The sequence below is a fragment of the Oryx dammah genome, unplaced genomic scaffold, assembly GCF_014754425.2.
Source record: "Oryx dammah isolate SB20612 unplaced genomic scaffold, SCBI_Odam_1.1 HiC_scaffold_12, whole genome shotgun sequence".
In the NCBI taxonomy this organism is placed as follows: domain Eukaryota; kingdom Metazoa; phylum Chordata; class Mammalia; order Artiodactyla; family Bovidae; genus Oryx; species Oryx dammah.
Window position 1 is genome coordinate 55,199,080 of NW_024070196.1, and position 17,093 is coordinate 55,216,172.

Here is a 17,093-nt window from a genome sequence, read left to right on the forward strand (position 1 = left end):
CTAGGTAAATTATCTACGATCAGGGACCTTGTCTGCTTTGGTCATTGCTCTACCCTTGGAACCTAGAACTTGGTTGGTTGATGCATATTCAGTTCTTGATAAATATTCATTGACTAAAAAGAGCAAATAACTGAATAGGTGAGATGCTGCATAGACAGAAAAATAGTTTGACTCTCTTCTTTCCACGCCTTCTGGATCATGGGGAGATGCTGGGGTCCAGCCTATACGAGCATTCCGATAATCAAGTCCAGATGTTTAAATGTTAATTCAGTTTGGCTGTCAGTGAGAGAGTTAAAATGACTACAGGTCCTGTAACTTAGTAAGATGTATGGGGGAAGACCAAGATGGGAAAAGAAGACGAAGATGAGAGAAGAGGTTAAATGGCAATAAACCCACACAATTTTGAGATGACTGGAAGTTAAGCTTCCTTGTACAACCAAACCCAACACAAGATATTACAAGGACTCTTAAGGATGAGATTTTCTGGCACATCACTTGCCTTGTTGGGAAGTGCTCCATCCATTCAGCCACCAACCCACCTACTCATCTCTATCTAGGACAGTATACATAAAGTTGAGAACTACACTTTCACTCTAATGGTATGAAATGGGTATAACATCAGCACCTACTTAACTGTAGTTGTGAGATTATTAGGCAAGAACATCACTCAGCACTGGGCCTGCTGCATATCAATAAATGATAACTGTATGTTACTATTAGGATTTCAATACCACGCCCAGATCCCACAGCTCCAACTTTTCCCCAGTCAGACAGCAAACATTCAACTCAATTTTATTATCCAGAATTTGAGGAGAAGGCTAAGAGGGAAGGATCCTGGAGAGGGAGTAGGTAGAGTCAGGCTGGACCAAGGAGCACCGGAGGCCGGGAGCCTGAGGCTGGTATGTGAGGGAGAAGGGGGCTTCCACCTGGGAGCAGCTCCCCCTAGAATGTTTTCAGAATCTGGTCTCCAGATGACCCTACCAGATCATAATGAGTCTCCATGAGAGCAGGCACACGGTGTAGACAGCCCTCCTCCACTGGGGTCACTGGTTGACCCAGGCCCACTACGTCTGGGCACTCTGGGACCGGATGGGAATGTTGATTCGGCTCTGCAGCCAGCTGATGTAATCCTCTTGAGGCATATGGATGATGTGTTCTCGCACAAACTAAGGGGGCAGACACATGACAGCCTCAGATTTGGTCTGAAAGCTAGACTCTGTGCCCCTTACCCTTCCCAAGAAGATCCCAGATGATTTGTGATTGAGGCTGGTGGCCCCAGGATACCTCCAACCCCTCAGGCATTCATAATCAAGAAAAGGGCCTCTTTCCAGTTTCCCAGCTCAGCAGGCTAATTTTAAGTCCCTTTTTGTCACTATTGACCCAAAGAAATCTGGGGAGAGCAGAAAAACCCAGCTGTCTGCATCTTTTTCTCTTTTCTACTGCAGAATATCTTTTTAAAAAGTCATTTGTCCATAAACATTTTTGGGTTCACAGACTCCCTTGAGAATTGAGGACAGCCACAGGTTTGCTTCCAGGAAAGGGTTAAGATACAAAGCACAGAGTTTCACATAAATTTCAGGTTAAGAGACCCCCCACATCCAGGTTAACAGAAGTTCTGTGATGTTCTACTGGGAGAAGAGCATGCTAACTTTTATGAGCCAGGGCTAATAAAACTCAGCCCAGAGAAAGGGGAACATCCATATCCATAGTCCCCACCTTTCACCCACTCAGAAACGGCCTTTTCCATGAGCTGTCACTGAGTCGTGTCCCACTCTTTGCAACCCCATGGACTGCAGCAGGTCAGGCTTCCCTGTCCTTTACCGTCTCCTAGTGTTTGCTCAAACTCAGGTCCATTGAGTCGGTGATGCCATCCAACCATCTTGTCCTCTGTTGTCGCCTTCTCCTGCCTTCAATCTTTCTCTAAGTGGCAGGTGGAATGCACACCCCACAACTGGAAAGATGACCTAGAGACTTAGTTTCAGGCTAGCCTGCCAGATTCTCCCATGAAAGAGCTTCACGAGATGTGGGAAGTGGAATCTGACATTTGAGCTTGTCCACAAGGTATTTCTCCCTCCCCCAACTCCTGACTGTGTGCCCACATACACAAGCCAGGTCAGCCTGTGGAAGGGCCAGACCATCATGAAAACACTGAGAGGCCCAAGAAAGCCACCATTTGAGTCACTTCTTTGTCTTGAGACACTGAAAACCCTATTAAAATGTACATTTGCCATCACATAAAATTAAGGAAGTGACTCCACAGATATCTGTTAATACCTTAGTTGGAGGGCCCTTCCTCCTCCCCCCATCTACTGACACCTTTTGATGCCCTAAGGGAATAGGGCACCAGGAATTTCTAGGGGAGGTGGGGAAGGTAGGCTGCTACTGCAGACCCTTGTGAGGCTCCTCAGCACCATTCAGATAAAGACCTAAATCCTTAACTTGACCTTCAGAGATCTGCACATGCTGACCTTTCTGGTCCCCTGGGAACCATGCACCTTCCTGCTCTCTTCCTTCCAGAGCCACTGACTGCCGCTGAATCCCTCTAGCAGCTCAAGCTCTGTCCTGCTCTGGGGCCTGGGCACCTGCTCATTCCCTTTCTCTTCAGCTTGCTGCCTTTTCAGATCTCAGCTTAGAAGTCATCCTCCTCAGGGGGCTCTCGTTCAGAGAAGCCTCTTCTACATTTACGTTAAGTCAGGGCTGCTCAAACTGTATTGTGCTTTTCAGTCACCTGGCATCTCACTGAAACACAGACGCTGAGCTGGTCAGATACAGTTCAGAGCCTGGGATGCCGCATTTCTAACACGCACCCATGTGAGGTCCACAGGCCACGATTTTAGTTGCAAGCTTCACAGTGCTGCTCACTCTGTCAGTTATCGCACTCACACGTCCATTCATTTATGTTTCTCCAAAGACTCCAAGTTTCCCGGGGGCATCATTTACACAGAATATAATGTCCCCTGGAGTTGAACAACCAAGGTCACAGACAATGCCTCTTCTATTGGATGATGAGTTCCATGAAGGCTTTTATGCCTTTTAAAAAACCTTAAAAACTTCAACAGTGCTTGGATGTTGAGAGGCCAGAATGAGTGTGTCTGGGGTGTTATGAGGGGAAAGGAAATGCTCGTCACCTCGATGGCGACTGCGATGTCCGGGGAGCACAGTTCCCAGGCTCTCAGCTCCTGGAGCACCTTTAGGAGGACGTGCGGTCGGATCCTCAGGTCCAGATTTTCCCCAAACTTCTGCAGTTTTGCCAGGATCTTCCTCGCAGGGCGGAAATTCTTCAGATCCTCAGGGAGTTTGGACAGCAGATCAAAGTACCTTCAATTCCAAGAGGAGAGGATCGGTTAGGAAACTGCTGGCAGACAGTCTGGGCACCCAAAGGACCTCATCTCCACTCCTGGGATGTCTCTAGGGTAGCAACAGTCTTTATCTGGGGGACTTTCCTCCCTCCTCAATGTAAAGTATCCACAGATCAAGCAAGTCTTTGTTTTTAGGGATAGTAAAAACTGAGAGTCATGATTAGCACAGTGGCTCAGCAGTAAAGAACCCGCCTGTAATGCAGGAGACACAGATTTGATCCCTGGGTTGGGAAGATCCCCTGGAGAAGGGAATGCAACCCACTGCAGTGTTCTTGCCTGGGAAATCCCATGGACAGAGGAGCCCAGTGGGTTACAGTCCATGGGGTTGCAAACAGTCAGATATGTCTTAGAAACTAAACAACAACAAAAACAACGAAAATTAAGGGCATGCTTTAAAGACAGGCATTGATGATTTTTTCTGCCAAGCAGACAATGTGAAAAGTTATAAGGAAGGAAAAATACTGGTATTCTGAAGCTACTTTTGGAGAGTTAATCGAGCCAAGGAGGACATGGACACACTTGTGGGATACCTTCTAGGATGCAAGAGATTCTCACACACCAGCTGCTGAGGACGTGTGTCTGTGTGTGTGTGTATTTTCCATGTTCCTGAAAATGAACAATCAGGGGCCATGATTTTGGTGTTTCAGTGGGTTTTAAGAACCTACTTTGACCACTGGATACAAACAGCCTTTTCACTGGAAAAGACCCTGATGCTGGGAAAGATTGAAGGCAAGAGGAGAAGGGAGGGACAGAGGATGAGATGGTTGGATGGCATCATTGACTCAATGGACATGAGTTTGAGCAAACTCTGGGAGATGGTGAAGGACAGGGAAGCCTGGCATGCCTCAGTTCATGGGGTTGCAAAGGGTTGGACATGACTGACTGAACAAAAAAAATTAACATTATGACAGCATGTGAAGGTAGTTTGGGAATGCATCCTTGAGACAGCAGGAAAAAGGTAGGTTCTAACCTAGGGGTTCAGGTGTGGGTGAAGGTAGGGGTGTTATCTCATGGAAAACGGTTTTTTTCCCCGATTGTAGAAAAAGTTGAAGAAAAACTTGATCATCCATCATACATTTTGGCTGCTCATACTGCTTTATATTTGTTATGTCTGTTTATATATTTATTCTTTTTGTAAGCTCCCATTCTGCATTATTAAAATTGTTGAAGGGATTCTTGGTACATTTTTAGGCTTTCCTACCTTACTCTAAGATCTTGATTTACTCACCCTGACAGGATGGAGGTTTTGGAAATCAGACTCCAATTTTATATTGCAGATAAGCGTAGAGACAGGTCAGACAGGGGTTTAAATCCTAAAGTTTCCTGATTTGTAAAGTGGGGGGTAATATGTACCCTTCAGGATTTTTATGGGGAATAAAATAGATAATTCATGAAAAGTGCTTAGGAGGGGAGTGTCTACCGTCCAGTAATCACTCAATTTGCATTATTTTGTCTTGTATTTATTATCACCCCTGTGCTGGGGGCACAGTGTTCTTGAGGTATGCCTGTCTGGCGTTGTATCATTAAGAGTTAAATTATTTGGGGAATATAGTTCTTCCCCCACAGACCTCAGGATCTGTTGGTATTTTCAGATTGGTTTGCCTCTTCTGCTTCTCTTATAAGGGTTGGCAAGTGAGTCTATATTTGCAAGCTGAAGCAAACAGAAGGTAAATATGGAGAGTGCAGCTAGGTAGATTATCTGTGGCTCAGGAACTGTGGGGTTTCTTGCCTGATTATACTCTGGATATAGCCTGTTTTGGGAGAGGGGCCCTCCTGATGGCTGAGGACAGTTTTGGAGTGATGCCTCTCTGTCTTGAGGATAATGGGATTGAATGTAACTTTGTAACACCAGTAACCCATTCACCACTTCCAAGGACTGCCTTATCTGGCTCTCAGGATCTTTACCAGTGGTCTGCAATTTCTTCCGCATCGGCTTTTACCGTGGAGACTTGGTGTCTCATTTTGGCTATATCCTTTTGGAAATTTGAGACAAGGTTGAAAGAGTGGAACTTCTGGATACCTCTTTCTTCTTGGCGCCTGCATCACAGATGGTATGAGAAAGAGGAAGATGAATCAGATACTCTTTTTCTTTCACCTTCCTAGCTGCCCTCAGAGATCTGAGTTAAATACCTTTTCCTTCTTGAGGTCCTTCTTAACCCTCTCAGCTACCCTGTAAGATACCAGCGGGCTTTGGGCATAAGAGGCTACGGCTCTCTCCAAGGTCCTGAAATGCTCATTGTCTTACTAAACCCAGTCACTTTTTAATCAGCCCTCATTCTCTCTCTACTTTTGATTGTCTTTCCAGTTTTCTCATCGGTAAGATGGAGGATAGTCATTATTCCTAGATCCTAGTGGTGAGGAGTAAATGATAGTGTGTGTATAGTGCTGAGGTCAGTGCTGACTCACAACAGCAGGTGTTTAACTCATGTTGGTTCCTCTCCTCCTCATGCCCTTCATCATCTTGTGCATATATCTTCTCTCTCCAAAGAGACTATATTACAAATATAACCATGCCATCAACCATACACACATTTCGATGGCTTTTCCTTTACTCAGAATAAAATCCTTTGAGTGACTTACCCCCTAAGGCTCTGGATTACTCAGCCCCTACAACAACTTCCAGCCTTATCTCTACCCTTTCTACCCCTTTTCTCCCAGCATTTTAGGGATGGGTTCATGAGCTGGGTCAGGAAGATCCCCTGCAGAAGGGAATGGCACTCTACTCCAGTATTCTTGCCTGGAGAATTCCACAGGCAGAGGAAGAGGAAGCTAGTGGGCTACAGTCCAAAGGGCCACAAAGAGTCGAACATGACTCAGTTGACTGAGCACAAGTGAACAAAGTCTCTGAGATAAATCTCAGCTTGTCAGGGCTCAGCCTTAATGCCACCTCCTTAGAGAGGTCTTGCTGGATTACCAGTCTGCATTAGGTCCTCATGGTTTCACTCCTTCTCCTAGAACCCTTTTCCCTTACTGTGGAGCAGTGACTATAAATTGTACCCATAAATCTATCAGTTCAGTTGTTTTGTCTCTGCCCATATTTTCCAGGAGACCATAAGCTCCCTGAGAGCAGGGAACATGTCCTTCTCAATCCCTGTTATCGTCCCAATACCAAGCATCTGGTGGTTATATACTAAGTGCCAGATGAATAGCCTTTGAGTGAATGGATACACGTGTGCTCTTACTTCATGAGGATTTCCATCTTATCCTGTAGACAGAAGCCAGCCTCCTGGGCCACGCTGTAAAACTTGGCCCTCATGGTATTACACACCCCACTCTTGTACTGGATGATGTCACGGTTGGCGCGGCTGTGGACATAGATAAGATGGGCTTAGGGGACCAAGCCCAAGGGACAGACGCATCCCTGGGGCCCAAGGTGTTTTGCAATAATACACAGCCAGGTTCTCCATCCTCACCTGGGACCTCCCTCAACATTCCCCTGGATGTAGGGAATAACAGACCTTCCCAACAATGTTGGACTGGTGACTCAGGCCTTATTACACGAGCCCATGATGAGACATCTGGTCACTTTAGCCCAGCAAGTGCTAAGGACAGTGAGATGAAAATAGAACCTGGAGCTGGGAGGTAGGAGATTCAGGTTCAAACTCCCTACCACCACGTTTTAGCCATGTGGCCTCTGGTGAGACATTTCATCTGGCCAGGTTTCAGACTGTTTCCTTGTAGAATGGGACAGTACCCCTGCCTCACAGAATTAGTTTTGAGGAATAAGCAATAATGAATATAGCAGTTTTGAACTGTAGTGCTGGAGAAGACTCTTGAGAGTCCCTTGAACAGCAAGGGGATCAAACAAGTCAATCCTAAGGGAAATCAACCCTGAATATTCTTTGCAAGGACTGATGCTGAAGCTGAAGCTCTAACACTTTGGCCACCTGATGTGAAGAACTGACACATTGGAAAAGACCCTGATGATGGGAAAGGTTGAGGGCAGGGGGAGAAGAGGGGGCGACAGAGGATGAGATGGTTGGATGGTATCATTGACTCAATGGACATGAGTTTGAGCAAACTCTGGGAGACAGTGAAGGACAGGGCAGCCTGGCGTGCTGCAGTCCATGGGGTTGCAAAGAGTCAGACACGACTGAGTGACTGAACAACAATAGCACGGAGGAAGGCTCTGTTGCCACTGTCTGCACGGGTTGCTCCACATCTTGGCTATAAGGCCCTTGCCCTGGGAGTCCTTTGTCCTTCAGTTGTATCTATGGCTTCAGGGAGTCTGGTTGGCACTGGGTTATTTCTACATCCCTGGGAAGATGGAGGCTGCAGTTGCCACAGTCCCTTTTGCCTGGCACCTTCCGTTGCCCACCTGGCGTACCTTTTAAGCTTCTTCTGGAGCACCTGGGAGTGGCTGTCTCCGCTTGTACTGCTGGATCTGTCACTGAGACACAGAGAAATGGTTTCACGTTGCCTGGAGTCTGATTTCCCCCCAAAAGGTGACTTCAGGGCCCCCATGACATCCGCCAGCCTCAGGTGAGTGTGGCGGTTGTAATCAAGGCATTTGATAGAACTGCGTGTTTTCCCCGCACTTTGATCTTTGCTCCCACTGGACACTCTGCTTGCAGAGTCTTCCTTGTTTCTTCCCCAGCAGCTCAAATCCTGCCGGATCTCATGGCCTAGAGCAAGTGCTGCTCTGACTCTCCTAGTCCAGTGGTGGCCTACTGCCTCTGCATGTTGTTGGGATGACAAGTTTTCAGGAACCCAGCTTCTTCTGTATAAAATCGGTCTCCCCACCTGGAGGGTAGGTTCACTGTGGACACTCCCATCCTCCTCTCTGTCTGTACTTCTCCTGGGGTTGAGTGCAGATCTGGGGAGGGGCAAGTCCTCCTGGTCATGCTGTCTGGGGTGGTCCCAGCCCCAGGCTGCCTCTTCATTCAAGGATTCTCTTATCTTAACTGGACCCTGGTGCTGAACACCCAATTCACTCAATTTGGGAGACAGGCAGAGCTGGGTTCAGAGCCCAGCCCTGGCACTGTCTACTCCTGGGCTGTGGAGAAGCGCCTCTGCTCTGGAGTGTCAGTTTCCTCATCTGTGATCAGGTAACTCCTGGTACCATTTGACCCTTTCTAGGTTGGGAGGTGACTGAATTCCTTAAGTGGCTGCTCCCTCCTGTGACTGCCCGGCCGGGGTCCCTAGATGGGGTGAAGCTCTTTGCTCATCCCCGTCCCCCCATACGTTCTGCTAGGTCCTCCTCCAGTGACCTGGGCCTTCGGCACCCGTGTCCAGCATCTTCTCTCACACCCTGCCCCGCTTTGTTTCTTCCCAGCATTTGAGACACTCACTTGACTGCTTTATCTGTGTGATTCTAGAGAGTGAGACTATTTTCCTTATCCCTGTGATGTGTGGCAAATCCTCCCCTTCCTGCTCTGTGACATGTTGGACTTCTTCAGGGAGGCCAGCCATTTCTCAGACTCCTCCCCATAGGAAAGGGCCTGGCCTTTGCTGCTTTTCCCAGAGGCTCATGGGACTGGACCCAGAGGTCTCAGGTTTGGCAGGTGATGGAGCAAACCCTTATCCCATCTTGCTAGGGAGCAGAGCCCCGGTAATAATGCCCAGAAGGCATTGCATTTGGATTCCAACCAGCTGCCCCTGCCTCTGCTGATGAATTCTTTAGGGGAGCAAGTGGGCTTTGACCTTCCTCCTATAGATGGCTCTCTTCTAGAGCTGATAGTGTGACTCAGGGGGAGGCAGGAGGTGAAAGAAGTAGTGTTATTAGCTGTGATTTAAAACAAACAAACAACAAAGGACCCTTCTGCCTGTCTCAGTCAATCCTTTCCTTGACCCTCCTTGAATTTCAGCCCTACTGGTCTTTGCTCAGTGCCGCTAAGCTTCCTCCTACCTCAGACTCTCTGCGCATCTGTTCCCTCTGTTTGGAATGCTATTCCTTCTATTCCCTCCACAGCACGGATCCTAGGTTCTATGGGAAGGTACAGGAATCACCTGGAGAAACTGCTCAGAATGAATGCAGATTTCAGATCCTACTGTTTCCAGCCACAGGCTAGCTAATTCTTCTTTTTCCCTCAGGTCCTAGCTTAAATGTCAGACTCAGCCTTGGTTAGACTCCTGGTGCTCAACATTCACCTAATCCTCCATAATTCTCCTTCAGAATGCTATCTATGGTCATGATTACACAACTATCTCTGTGGGATTATTTGATAAATGCATGACTCTCCCATTAGAACAGTAGCTCTTAACCACTGGCAGGATTCAAGGAGTCCAAGAATGCAGATGGAAAACAAACAAACAAACAAAAAAAACCAACAGGTTGCATCTTTAGCCTTTCGCAGAAATGGAAATCACAGGTTTTTACACATCACGTTAAAATTATGGGAGATACTTTGAAAGATCATTTACATTTGACACTAATCCAAAATTATAGTAGTTATCAGAGCTGCTGCTATGTCTTGTTGTATAAGGCATTGCTGACGAAGCTCACAGATGACTATGTATCCCATATTTGGTTGTAATTTTATAATCAATATTACTAGATTTCTTTGTAAACTTCTGTAGTTTATAGTCTGCATTTGGAAGCATTTTGCTGAAAGGCATCCATAAGCTTTCTTGGATGGCCAAAGAGTCTATGACACAGGAGTTATGATGCCGGACCAGACAGTGAGCTCTACCCACAGGGCAGACTGCATCTGTCTTGTTTGCTGCTGAATCTCAAAAGAGCCGGGCACAGCTCCTGGGACATAGTGGGGACTGAGAAGTATTCTCTAGATGAACAAATAAACTGGGGGCAGACCTGCCCCTGCCCCATTACAAGTCACCTGAGTAAAGAGGGAAGGGGTAGTTCCAAAACACACCCTCTCCCCTTCATCTCTCCACTACCAGAGAGGACTAACTTTATGGCTCACGATCGTTGGGAAGTAACAGCTAAATACGCACCACCAAGCCCTGGGAGTCAAGTAACTTATTTCCAGTGAAGAAGGAAGACGATCCCCCTCCTTGCCCCGCTTCCCACAGTCTGGTGAGGGTGTCTCTGCAATGCCCCCTGCAACTGTGTGTTGCCTCCTTGACTTACCCGCTAGGGCCCCGGGCCTTCCTACCTTGATTTGCGGGTGGTCTGCATGTCCTTATACGCAGAATTGCTCTTGTTTTGTCTGAGCACTGACAAGATGCTGCAAAGCAAGATGAGTCACTTAATAAGGCTCTGAACATACGATGCTCTGAGGCAGTAAACATCCATGGGAGAACGAACGAAGGGTGCTCATCTACAGCGGGGATCCTAGGTTCTATAGGAGGGCACACGAGTCACCTGGAGGAACCACTCAGAATGCACGTGTAGACTCCTGAGCCACATTCCTAGAGATCTGGAAACATCAGCCCTGGAGTGGGACCCCAAAGCTGCATTTAAAACCACACACACACACACACACACACACACACACACACGCACACAGTCTTCTGACTCGGGTTCGCAGAGAACATACTTTGAAAACCTTAGAATTTCCTGACACACCACGAAACTATGCCTGCTCAGAGTGCTTGTTAAAGAATATGGTTTCCTCTAGGGATTTTGGTTCGGTGTGTCTGGGATGAAGACCATAGATCTGCAGTTTTCACAAGTGCCCCAGCTGATTCTGATCTTCAGGGATGCTTGGGAAAGACTGTTAGAGGATTTTAAGAAAAGGTCATCTTCCTGGACAATGTTATGATCTGAATGTTTATGGTCTACTACTACTGCCCCCCACCCGCCCGCCAAATTCATATGTTGAATCCTAACCTTTTAGAGGATGCTGTTGGGAGGTGGCGGCCTCTGGGAGCTGATTAGATCATGATGGGGGAGCCCTAATGATTGACACTGATGCCCGTGTAAAAGAGACCCTGGAGAACTAGCTTGTTCTTTCTACCACGTGAGGACGCGGTGAGGAGGGCAGCTGTCTATGAAGAAGAGCATCCCTGCTGGACACTGAATCTGCTGGCATCTGGATCCGGGACTTCCCAGCCTCCAGAACTGTGCAAAATAAATGCTGTTCACAAGCCACTCCGTTTATGGTATTTTTTGTTATATCAGCCTGAACACATGAAGACATGGGACCAGAGGGCAGTCTGGCCCTTGAGGCTAGGGGCTGGAAAGGCAGGCTTTCAGGGGTTTCTAAAAAGCCCAGAACTCTATGTCTGTCTTGATGGGAGCAGATTTGGTGTCTAAAGTGAAATAGGAATCTACATTTTTAAAGTGAGGCAGGCAAAAGAAAACCTGCAGCTTTCCCTAACTGTCTCTGTGAAGCTCTGCAGAGAAGCCTCCAATATTTGCTGTCTTTGTGAGAGATAGGGAGACTTTTCTCCTAGAGGAATGGAAGCAGATGGGAAATTTCAACAGGTTTTTGCACTGAAACCATGGTTATTTTATCATGAAAGTGAATGCAGGGGCCAGGTGAAGAGTTTTGTGAGAACCAGGTTCTCGTGTGGTTTAGTCTTTGAGTGCCTGAAGCGAGTCATCCTTCTCCATCTATGAGATAGGACAAAGGAATTGGGTACTGGTTAATCAATCTGTCTCAGCAAAGGGCTGCAAAGGTTCCACAGGACACTGCACATGAAATAAAAGTAACCACCGCCTCCACTGTCACCAATTTTTACATGCTTACAATATGCCAGGCACAGGCTAATATGTTAAATGCATCATCTCACTAAATGCTTAATGTGACTTGGTGACGTAGACATTATTTCCGTAATAATGAAAACATTTTACCAGGAAATTATCATTTAATTCTCATTGCAGCCCTTTGGGATAGGTTATTAATGAGCCTCATTTAACAGAACTGGAATCAGGCTCAGAGAGGTGAAGCAACTTGCTCAACAGCACACAGCCATTAACTCATGGAAATGGAGCTCAACCCTCCTCTGCTTGGTACCACTGCCAATACCTGGATGATACACAATCTCATTCTACAGATGAGAAAACTAAGGTTTAGAGACAGGCTGAGGGACTTGTTCAAAGGCACTAGGTCTTGAACCCACATCATTCTGATTCCAAAGCCAGTGTTCATGATGTGAATGCTCACACAGGAAAGGAGCTTCTTGGAGTTGATGCTTCATCACTGTCATCTGTCTTTAATGCTGATAAGCCAGGCAAAGAGGCTGGGGCCGTAAGGGCCAACACTGTCGCCGCATGCCTTCAGAGCCGCCCTTCAGGGCCCCGAAGCAAGTTGAAGCAGCAGCAGCTGCCAATTCATCATGAACAAGCAGAGGCGGGTGTGATGCATGTGAGCGTGCTTGGTGAACTGTAATTACGGTAATAACAATAACCAATAAGTCATAGCCAGCATCCTAGGAGGCTGAAGGCGGTGATGAACCTCTCTCGTGCCTCATTCATTCTCAGGAAGTAATTTGCTTACTTAGAGGGATCCACGCTTGGGAAGGGAGCTTCAGCTCTAGCCTGCATGGTCTCCGAGGCTTTTAGAGGGTCAGATGTCCAGTGCCTGGGGCTTTCCGCCGGAAGGAGGACACCTTGGGTTCAAGTTCTGACTCTCTGAGCCAATTACATTGGGTGCCTGTCAGCTCGAAACTGCAGAGGGATTCTTTTTGCTCCATGGATAGAAATCAGAATCCCAGAGGTGGCTTCCAAGGTCCCAGCAGACTTATTCCTCTCCCCACCCATCCCATTCTGGCAGCATTTTGGTCCGTTCTGAGCATGTTTGCACATACATGCCTGTAATGTTCACTCCCCTTGCCTGCTCTCCCTGCTTCTCTTGTAACTTTGGTTAGCTAGCTCTTCTTCATGCTTCATCCAAAATCTCAGCTTGAAGTTTCCTCCTTGGACAGAGCTTCTCTGATCCCCATCCCAGACGAGATCAGATGCTCCTATTACTTCCTCTTACAGGTCCGAGATTTCTTTCATAACACTTCCTGCAATAATGAGTACAGTTGGTCCATCCATATTCATAAATACTCACTAAAAGAATGAACGAATAACCTTTGGGTTCCTGGGAAGAAGGGCAGTGGAGTAGTTAAAGGAATAGTTTTTGAAATAAGAAAGTTACAGATTTGAGTTGTCACCTTACCATTCATTAGCTGGGCAACCTGAAACAAGTTCCTTACCCTCTCTGAACCTCATTTCCTTATTTGTAAAATATAGACAACAGTACCTACCTTGTGGGGTTGTTGGAAGGACTCAGGGAGGTGATATATGTGAACAAAGTACGTGGTTCAGCACTTGTCACAGAGAAAATGCTCAACCATGGGGCACTGCTGGCCTGAACGATATCACTCTGATGCTGACATCCTTTATTTGACCAGGTATCAAGAGAATATACCTGGGTGCCTGTCTTTGCGTCTCATTTTCCAGGGTGATTGTTCTCCGAGCATCTTCCCGAACCATCTCTAGGAGCTTCTGCAGACCTGATGGGAACACAAGAAGTCACTGCCTGCAGGGTGCCTGTGAGACAGGACTGTGCAGGTCAGGGCCCAGCCCCCATCCTGATATCATCTTTGCTTTGGAGCACTGTCTCCTGGTACCTCAGTTGGTAAAGAATCCACCTGCAATGCAGGAGACCCTGGTTTGATTCCTGGGTCTGGAAGATTCACTGGAGAAGGGATAGGCTACCCACTCCAGTATTCTTGGGCTTCCCTTGTGGCTCAGCTGGTAAAGAATCTGCCTGCAATCAGGGGACCTGGGTTCGATGCCTGGGTTGGGAAGATCCCCTGGAGAATGGAAAGGCTACCCACTCCAGTATTCTGGCCTGGAGAATTCCATGGACTGTATAGTCCATGGGGTTGCAAAGAGTTGGACACAAATGAACAACTTTCACTTCACTTAACTTTGGAGCACTTGGGGGCTGGAGAAGGATAAGACCAGGGTCTAGAAGTCTGACAGGTTGTAAATATGACTCCTCTGCCTCCTACCAGTGACCAGCCATCTCCTTTGGAATGCCATCTAGAGTCCTCCCTGTGGCCTGTGAGGCCTTATGGGTCTTAGCTGCTCTTTGTCCCTCCTGCCTCATGCCATTCTCTGCATCCTCTCCCCACTGGAACTCTACTGCAGCCTGAGAGCACTGCTTCTACTTCCAAGAAGAAATCAAGAAGTCACCTTGTGGGGGAAAACCTTCTCTTACTGCATAGGCCTGAGGTTCCCAAATGGTGACCCATACGCTGATTGGATCAGATTGGACTGGGGTGTCCAAACTTGTTAAAACTGGTGGATTTCTCATAAAAACACCCAGGCCTCCAGCTTCCCGGTAAAGACTCTGAGGTGCGGCTCATCACTGTTGTGTGCTGATGGGGCCTTCAGGCTTTCAGGGCATTCTCCAGCTCACCACTGCTCTCCCCACTCGTCATCACACTAGTTGACTTGTATTTCCATACTTGGTACTGTTGCTTTTTATACAATGTAGAGATATTTCTCTGTGTCTGACTATTGTGTGTTGACTTGAGTTCTCTCAAAAGATAATGTTCAAGCCCTAATCCTCAGTACCTCAGAATATAAATTATTCATGTTTTCATTTGGAAATATGGTGGCTGCAGGTGTAGTAACGATGAGGACACACTGGAATGGTATGTGTGCGTGCTAAGTCTCTTCAGTCGTGTCCGACTCTTTGCAACCCCATGGGCTATAGCTAGGCAGCTTCCTGTGTCCATGGGATTCTTCAGGCAAGAATACTGGAGTGGGTTGCCATGCTCTCCTCCAGGGGATCTTCCTGACCCAGAGATCAAACCCGTGTCTCTTACATCTCCTGCATGGGCAGGTGGGTTCGTCACCACTAGAACCACCTGGGAAGCTCCACATTGGGGTAGAGTGGGCCCTTAATCCAATATGGCTGGTGTCTTTGTAATAAGTGAAGAAGATGACCACGTGAGGACAGAGGCAGATTGGACTGTTGCTGCATCTACAAGCCAAACTGTCAAGGGTGCCAACAACCGCGAAAAGCTAAAAAAGGCAGGGAAGGGTTCTTCCACACAGATTTCAGAAGAAACAAAGCCCTGCTGACACCTTGCAGTCTAACCTCCAGAACTGTGAAACAATAAATTAATGCTGTTTTCACCCAGGACATGGTGTTTTGTTAAGGCAGCTCCAGGAATCTAGTACATGGACACTCTTAAAAGCTGGAAAATAACATATATCTGGAGTAAGCTACATGCTTCAGGGTGAGTAGGAGAGCAGAAGCTCTAAGTGCTTTATATGGATACAGATGGGTAAGGTAAGTAGCTGGCACTGTGCTTGTCATCCAGGCACTGTCAATATTTGCAGAATAAATAAGTAAATGACTAAGGAGAAAAAAAAAACAGGAAGGGTTTGGAAAGCTCTGAGCTAGATCTGGAATATTAATGAAGGAACACAATGCCAATGTAGACACTTTCCTTCAGTAGGTGTCTGTAGTCACCTCAGGGTTAAGTCCAAAAAGCCATACCTGGACAGGTGAGGCCAGTGCTTCCCACATCTGTTCATGTCCAGCCTGGTTTGTGAACGCAGTCACTGGTTGCTGGGAAGAGGGTGTTCCCCTCAGCGACCTCCCCTCAGCCATCCAGGCTGTGATAATCATCAACGTTTAGCCATTTTCTACCCCACCTTCCTCATTCTCAAGCAGTTCACCTTCCTAGTAACCTGTGGGCAGGGTTCCATTTGACCTGACTCTGACCTTCATTTTTGTCTTATCATGTCCACCTCCCCTCCTGCTATGCATCCCAGCATCCTTGTGGTGTGTCCAGAAGCCTGTTTGTGAGGGAGCTCTGGCTTTCTCCCCTTCTCTGCTCCCCCATTTCTGCCCCTACTTGTAAGCAAATCAGCCTAGTGGGTGGATCCCAGAGAATGCCCAAAGCGACCTGGCGCACTGGGCAGCTCTCCCAGAGAATCCCCTCTACGGCTCCATATGCCACTTAAGGCACTGAAGTTTGTTTGTTTTTTCCTGCTAGCCAGTAATGCCTCTGGGCAGGAATGGTGCCTGCCAACACTGAGGTCCATCCATCCCATAGCTGAGGCTGGATATGTATGAACTGGCACATAAGCCTTGGGCTGTGAGGCCCGCATTTACCCACAGAGGCTAACTGAAAGGAGAGACTTGTTTGCAAAAGGTACAGACGCCATGAGATAGAGTTTCCCTGAGGAAGACAGCCCTGTGATGCATGCCCACACTTGGAGGAACCTGCCTAGTTCTTAGTCCCCAGGGCTATGGACATGCCATTACCCAATGCTCAGAGACAACAGCATCCTCTGGTTCTGGATAACAAGCTACACCCCTAAAGAAAAAATTCTAGTTCCCTCCTCCATCGCCCACCCCCAGCCAGTCTAAGAACCTTACTTGAGAGCAACTATACCCTCTCTTTGGAGGAAAAGAGAGGGAGTCCTTTTGTTGTATGCGGTTGGTTCAAGGGCTTGGGGGGACAGTAGAAGCCACAGGACTCTTCTTTTTGAGTTACTACTTAAGTGAGTTTTTCCTCTAACAGTTCCAAGACCAGCAGCTTTAAGACTGGCAAGAGAAACTAAAGCCCGGGCTTTAGTTTCTCTGGGATCCCCTGATCACTGACTTGGGAGGAGACCAGTCCACACAGAGGCCACAGCCCACTGTCCCCAGTGATTTGTGTCTACAAAGACTTCATTATGCAGCCAGCCCTGGAAATTAAACCTTGGTCAGATGGTGTATCTCTCAGAATAGGATTCATGAATTCAGAATCAATTTGAGGAGGTTTTAGAAGGCAATGAAAGTCTGGGAAATTAATCTACTTTAGTGAAGGCTCTGACAAACGCAGTAGAGGTTAAGGGATGAATAGAGGAGAAGGGTGAGGAGCTGG

At 47.3% G+C, this 17,093-nt stretch overlaps 1 protein-coding gene across 4 annotated transcripts in view; it reads right to left on the reverse strand.

The window, feature by feature from the left end:
- Positions 1-724: 724 nt before the first annotated feature.
- Positions 725-17,093, reverse strand: part of CCDC60 (coiled-coil domain containing 60) — a 173,857-nt gene continuing 157,488 nt past the window's right edge. The window contains exons 8-14 of one of the 4 annotated variants that reach the window (XM_040250794.1): positions 13,625-13,709; positions 10,418-10,489; positions 7,687-7,749; positions 6,542-6,664; positions 5,265-5,396; positions 3,129-3,318; positions 725-1,166 (exon numbers count right to left, since the gene is read on the reverse strand). In XM_040250794.1, the coding sequence (XP_040106728.1) occupies positions 1,065-1,166; positions 3,129-3,318; positions 5,265-5,396; positions 6,542-6,664; positions 7,687-7,749; positions 10,418-10,489; positions 13,625-13,709 (767 nt within the window). In that variant the 3' untranslated portion in view covers positions 725-1,064. Of the gene's footprint in view, positions 1,167-2,807; positions 3,319-5,264; positions 5,397-6,541; positions 6,665-7,677; positions 7,750-10,417; positions 10,490-13,624; positions 13,710-17,093 lie in introns of all 4 variants that reach the window. The other 3 variants (XM_040250793.1, XR_005722957.1, XR_005722956.1) reach the window with 3 other exon arrangements.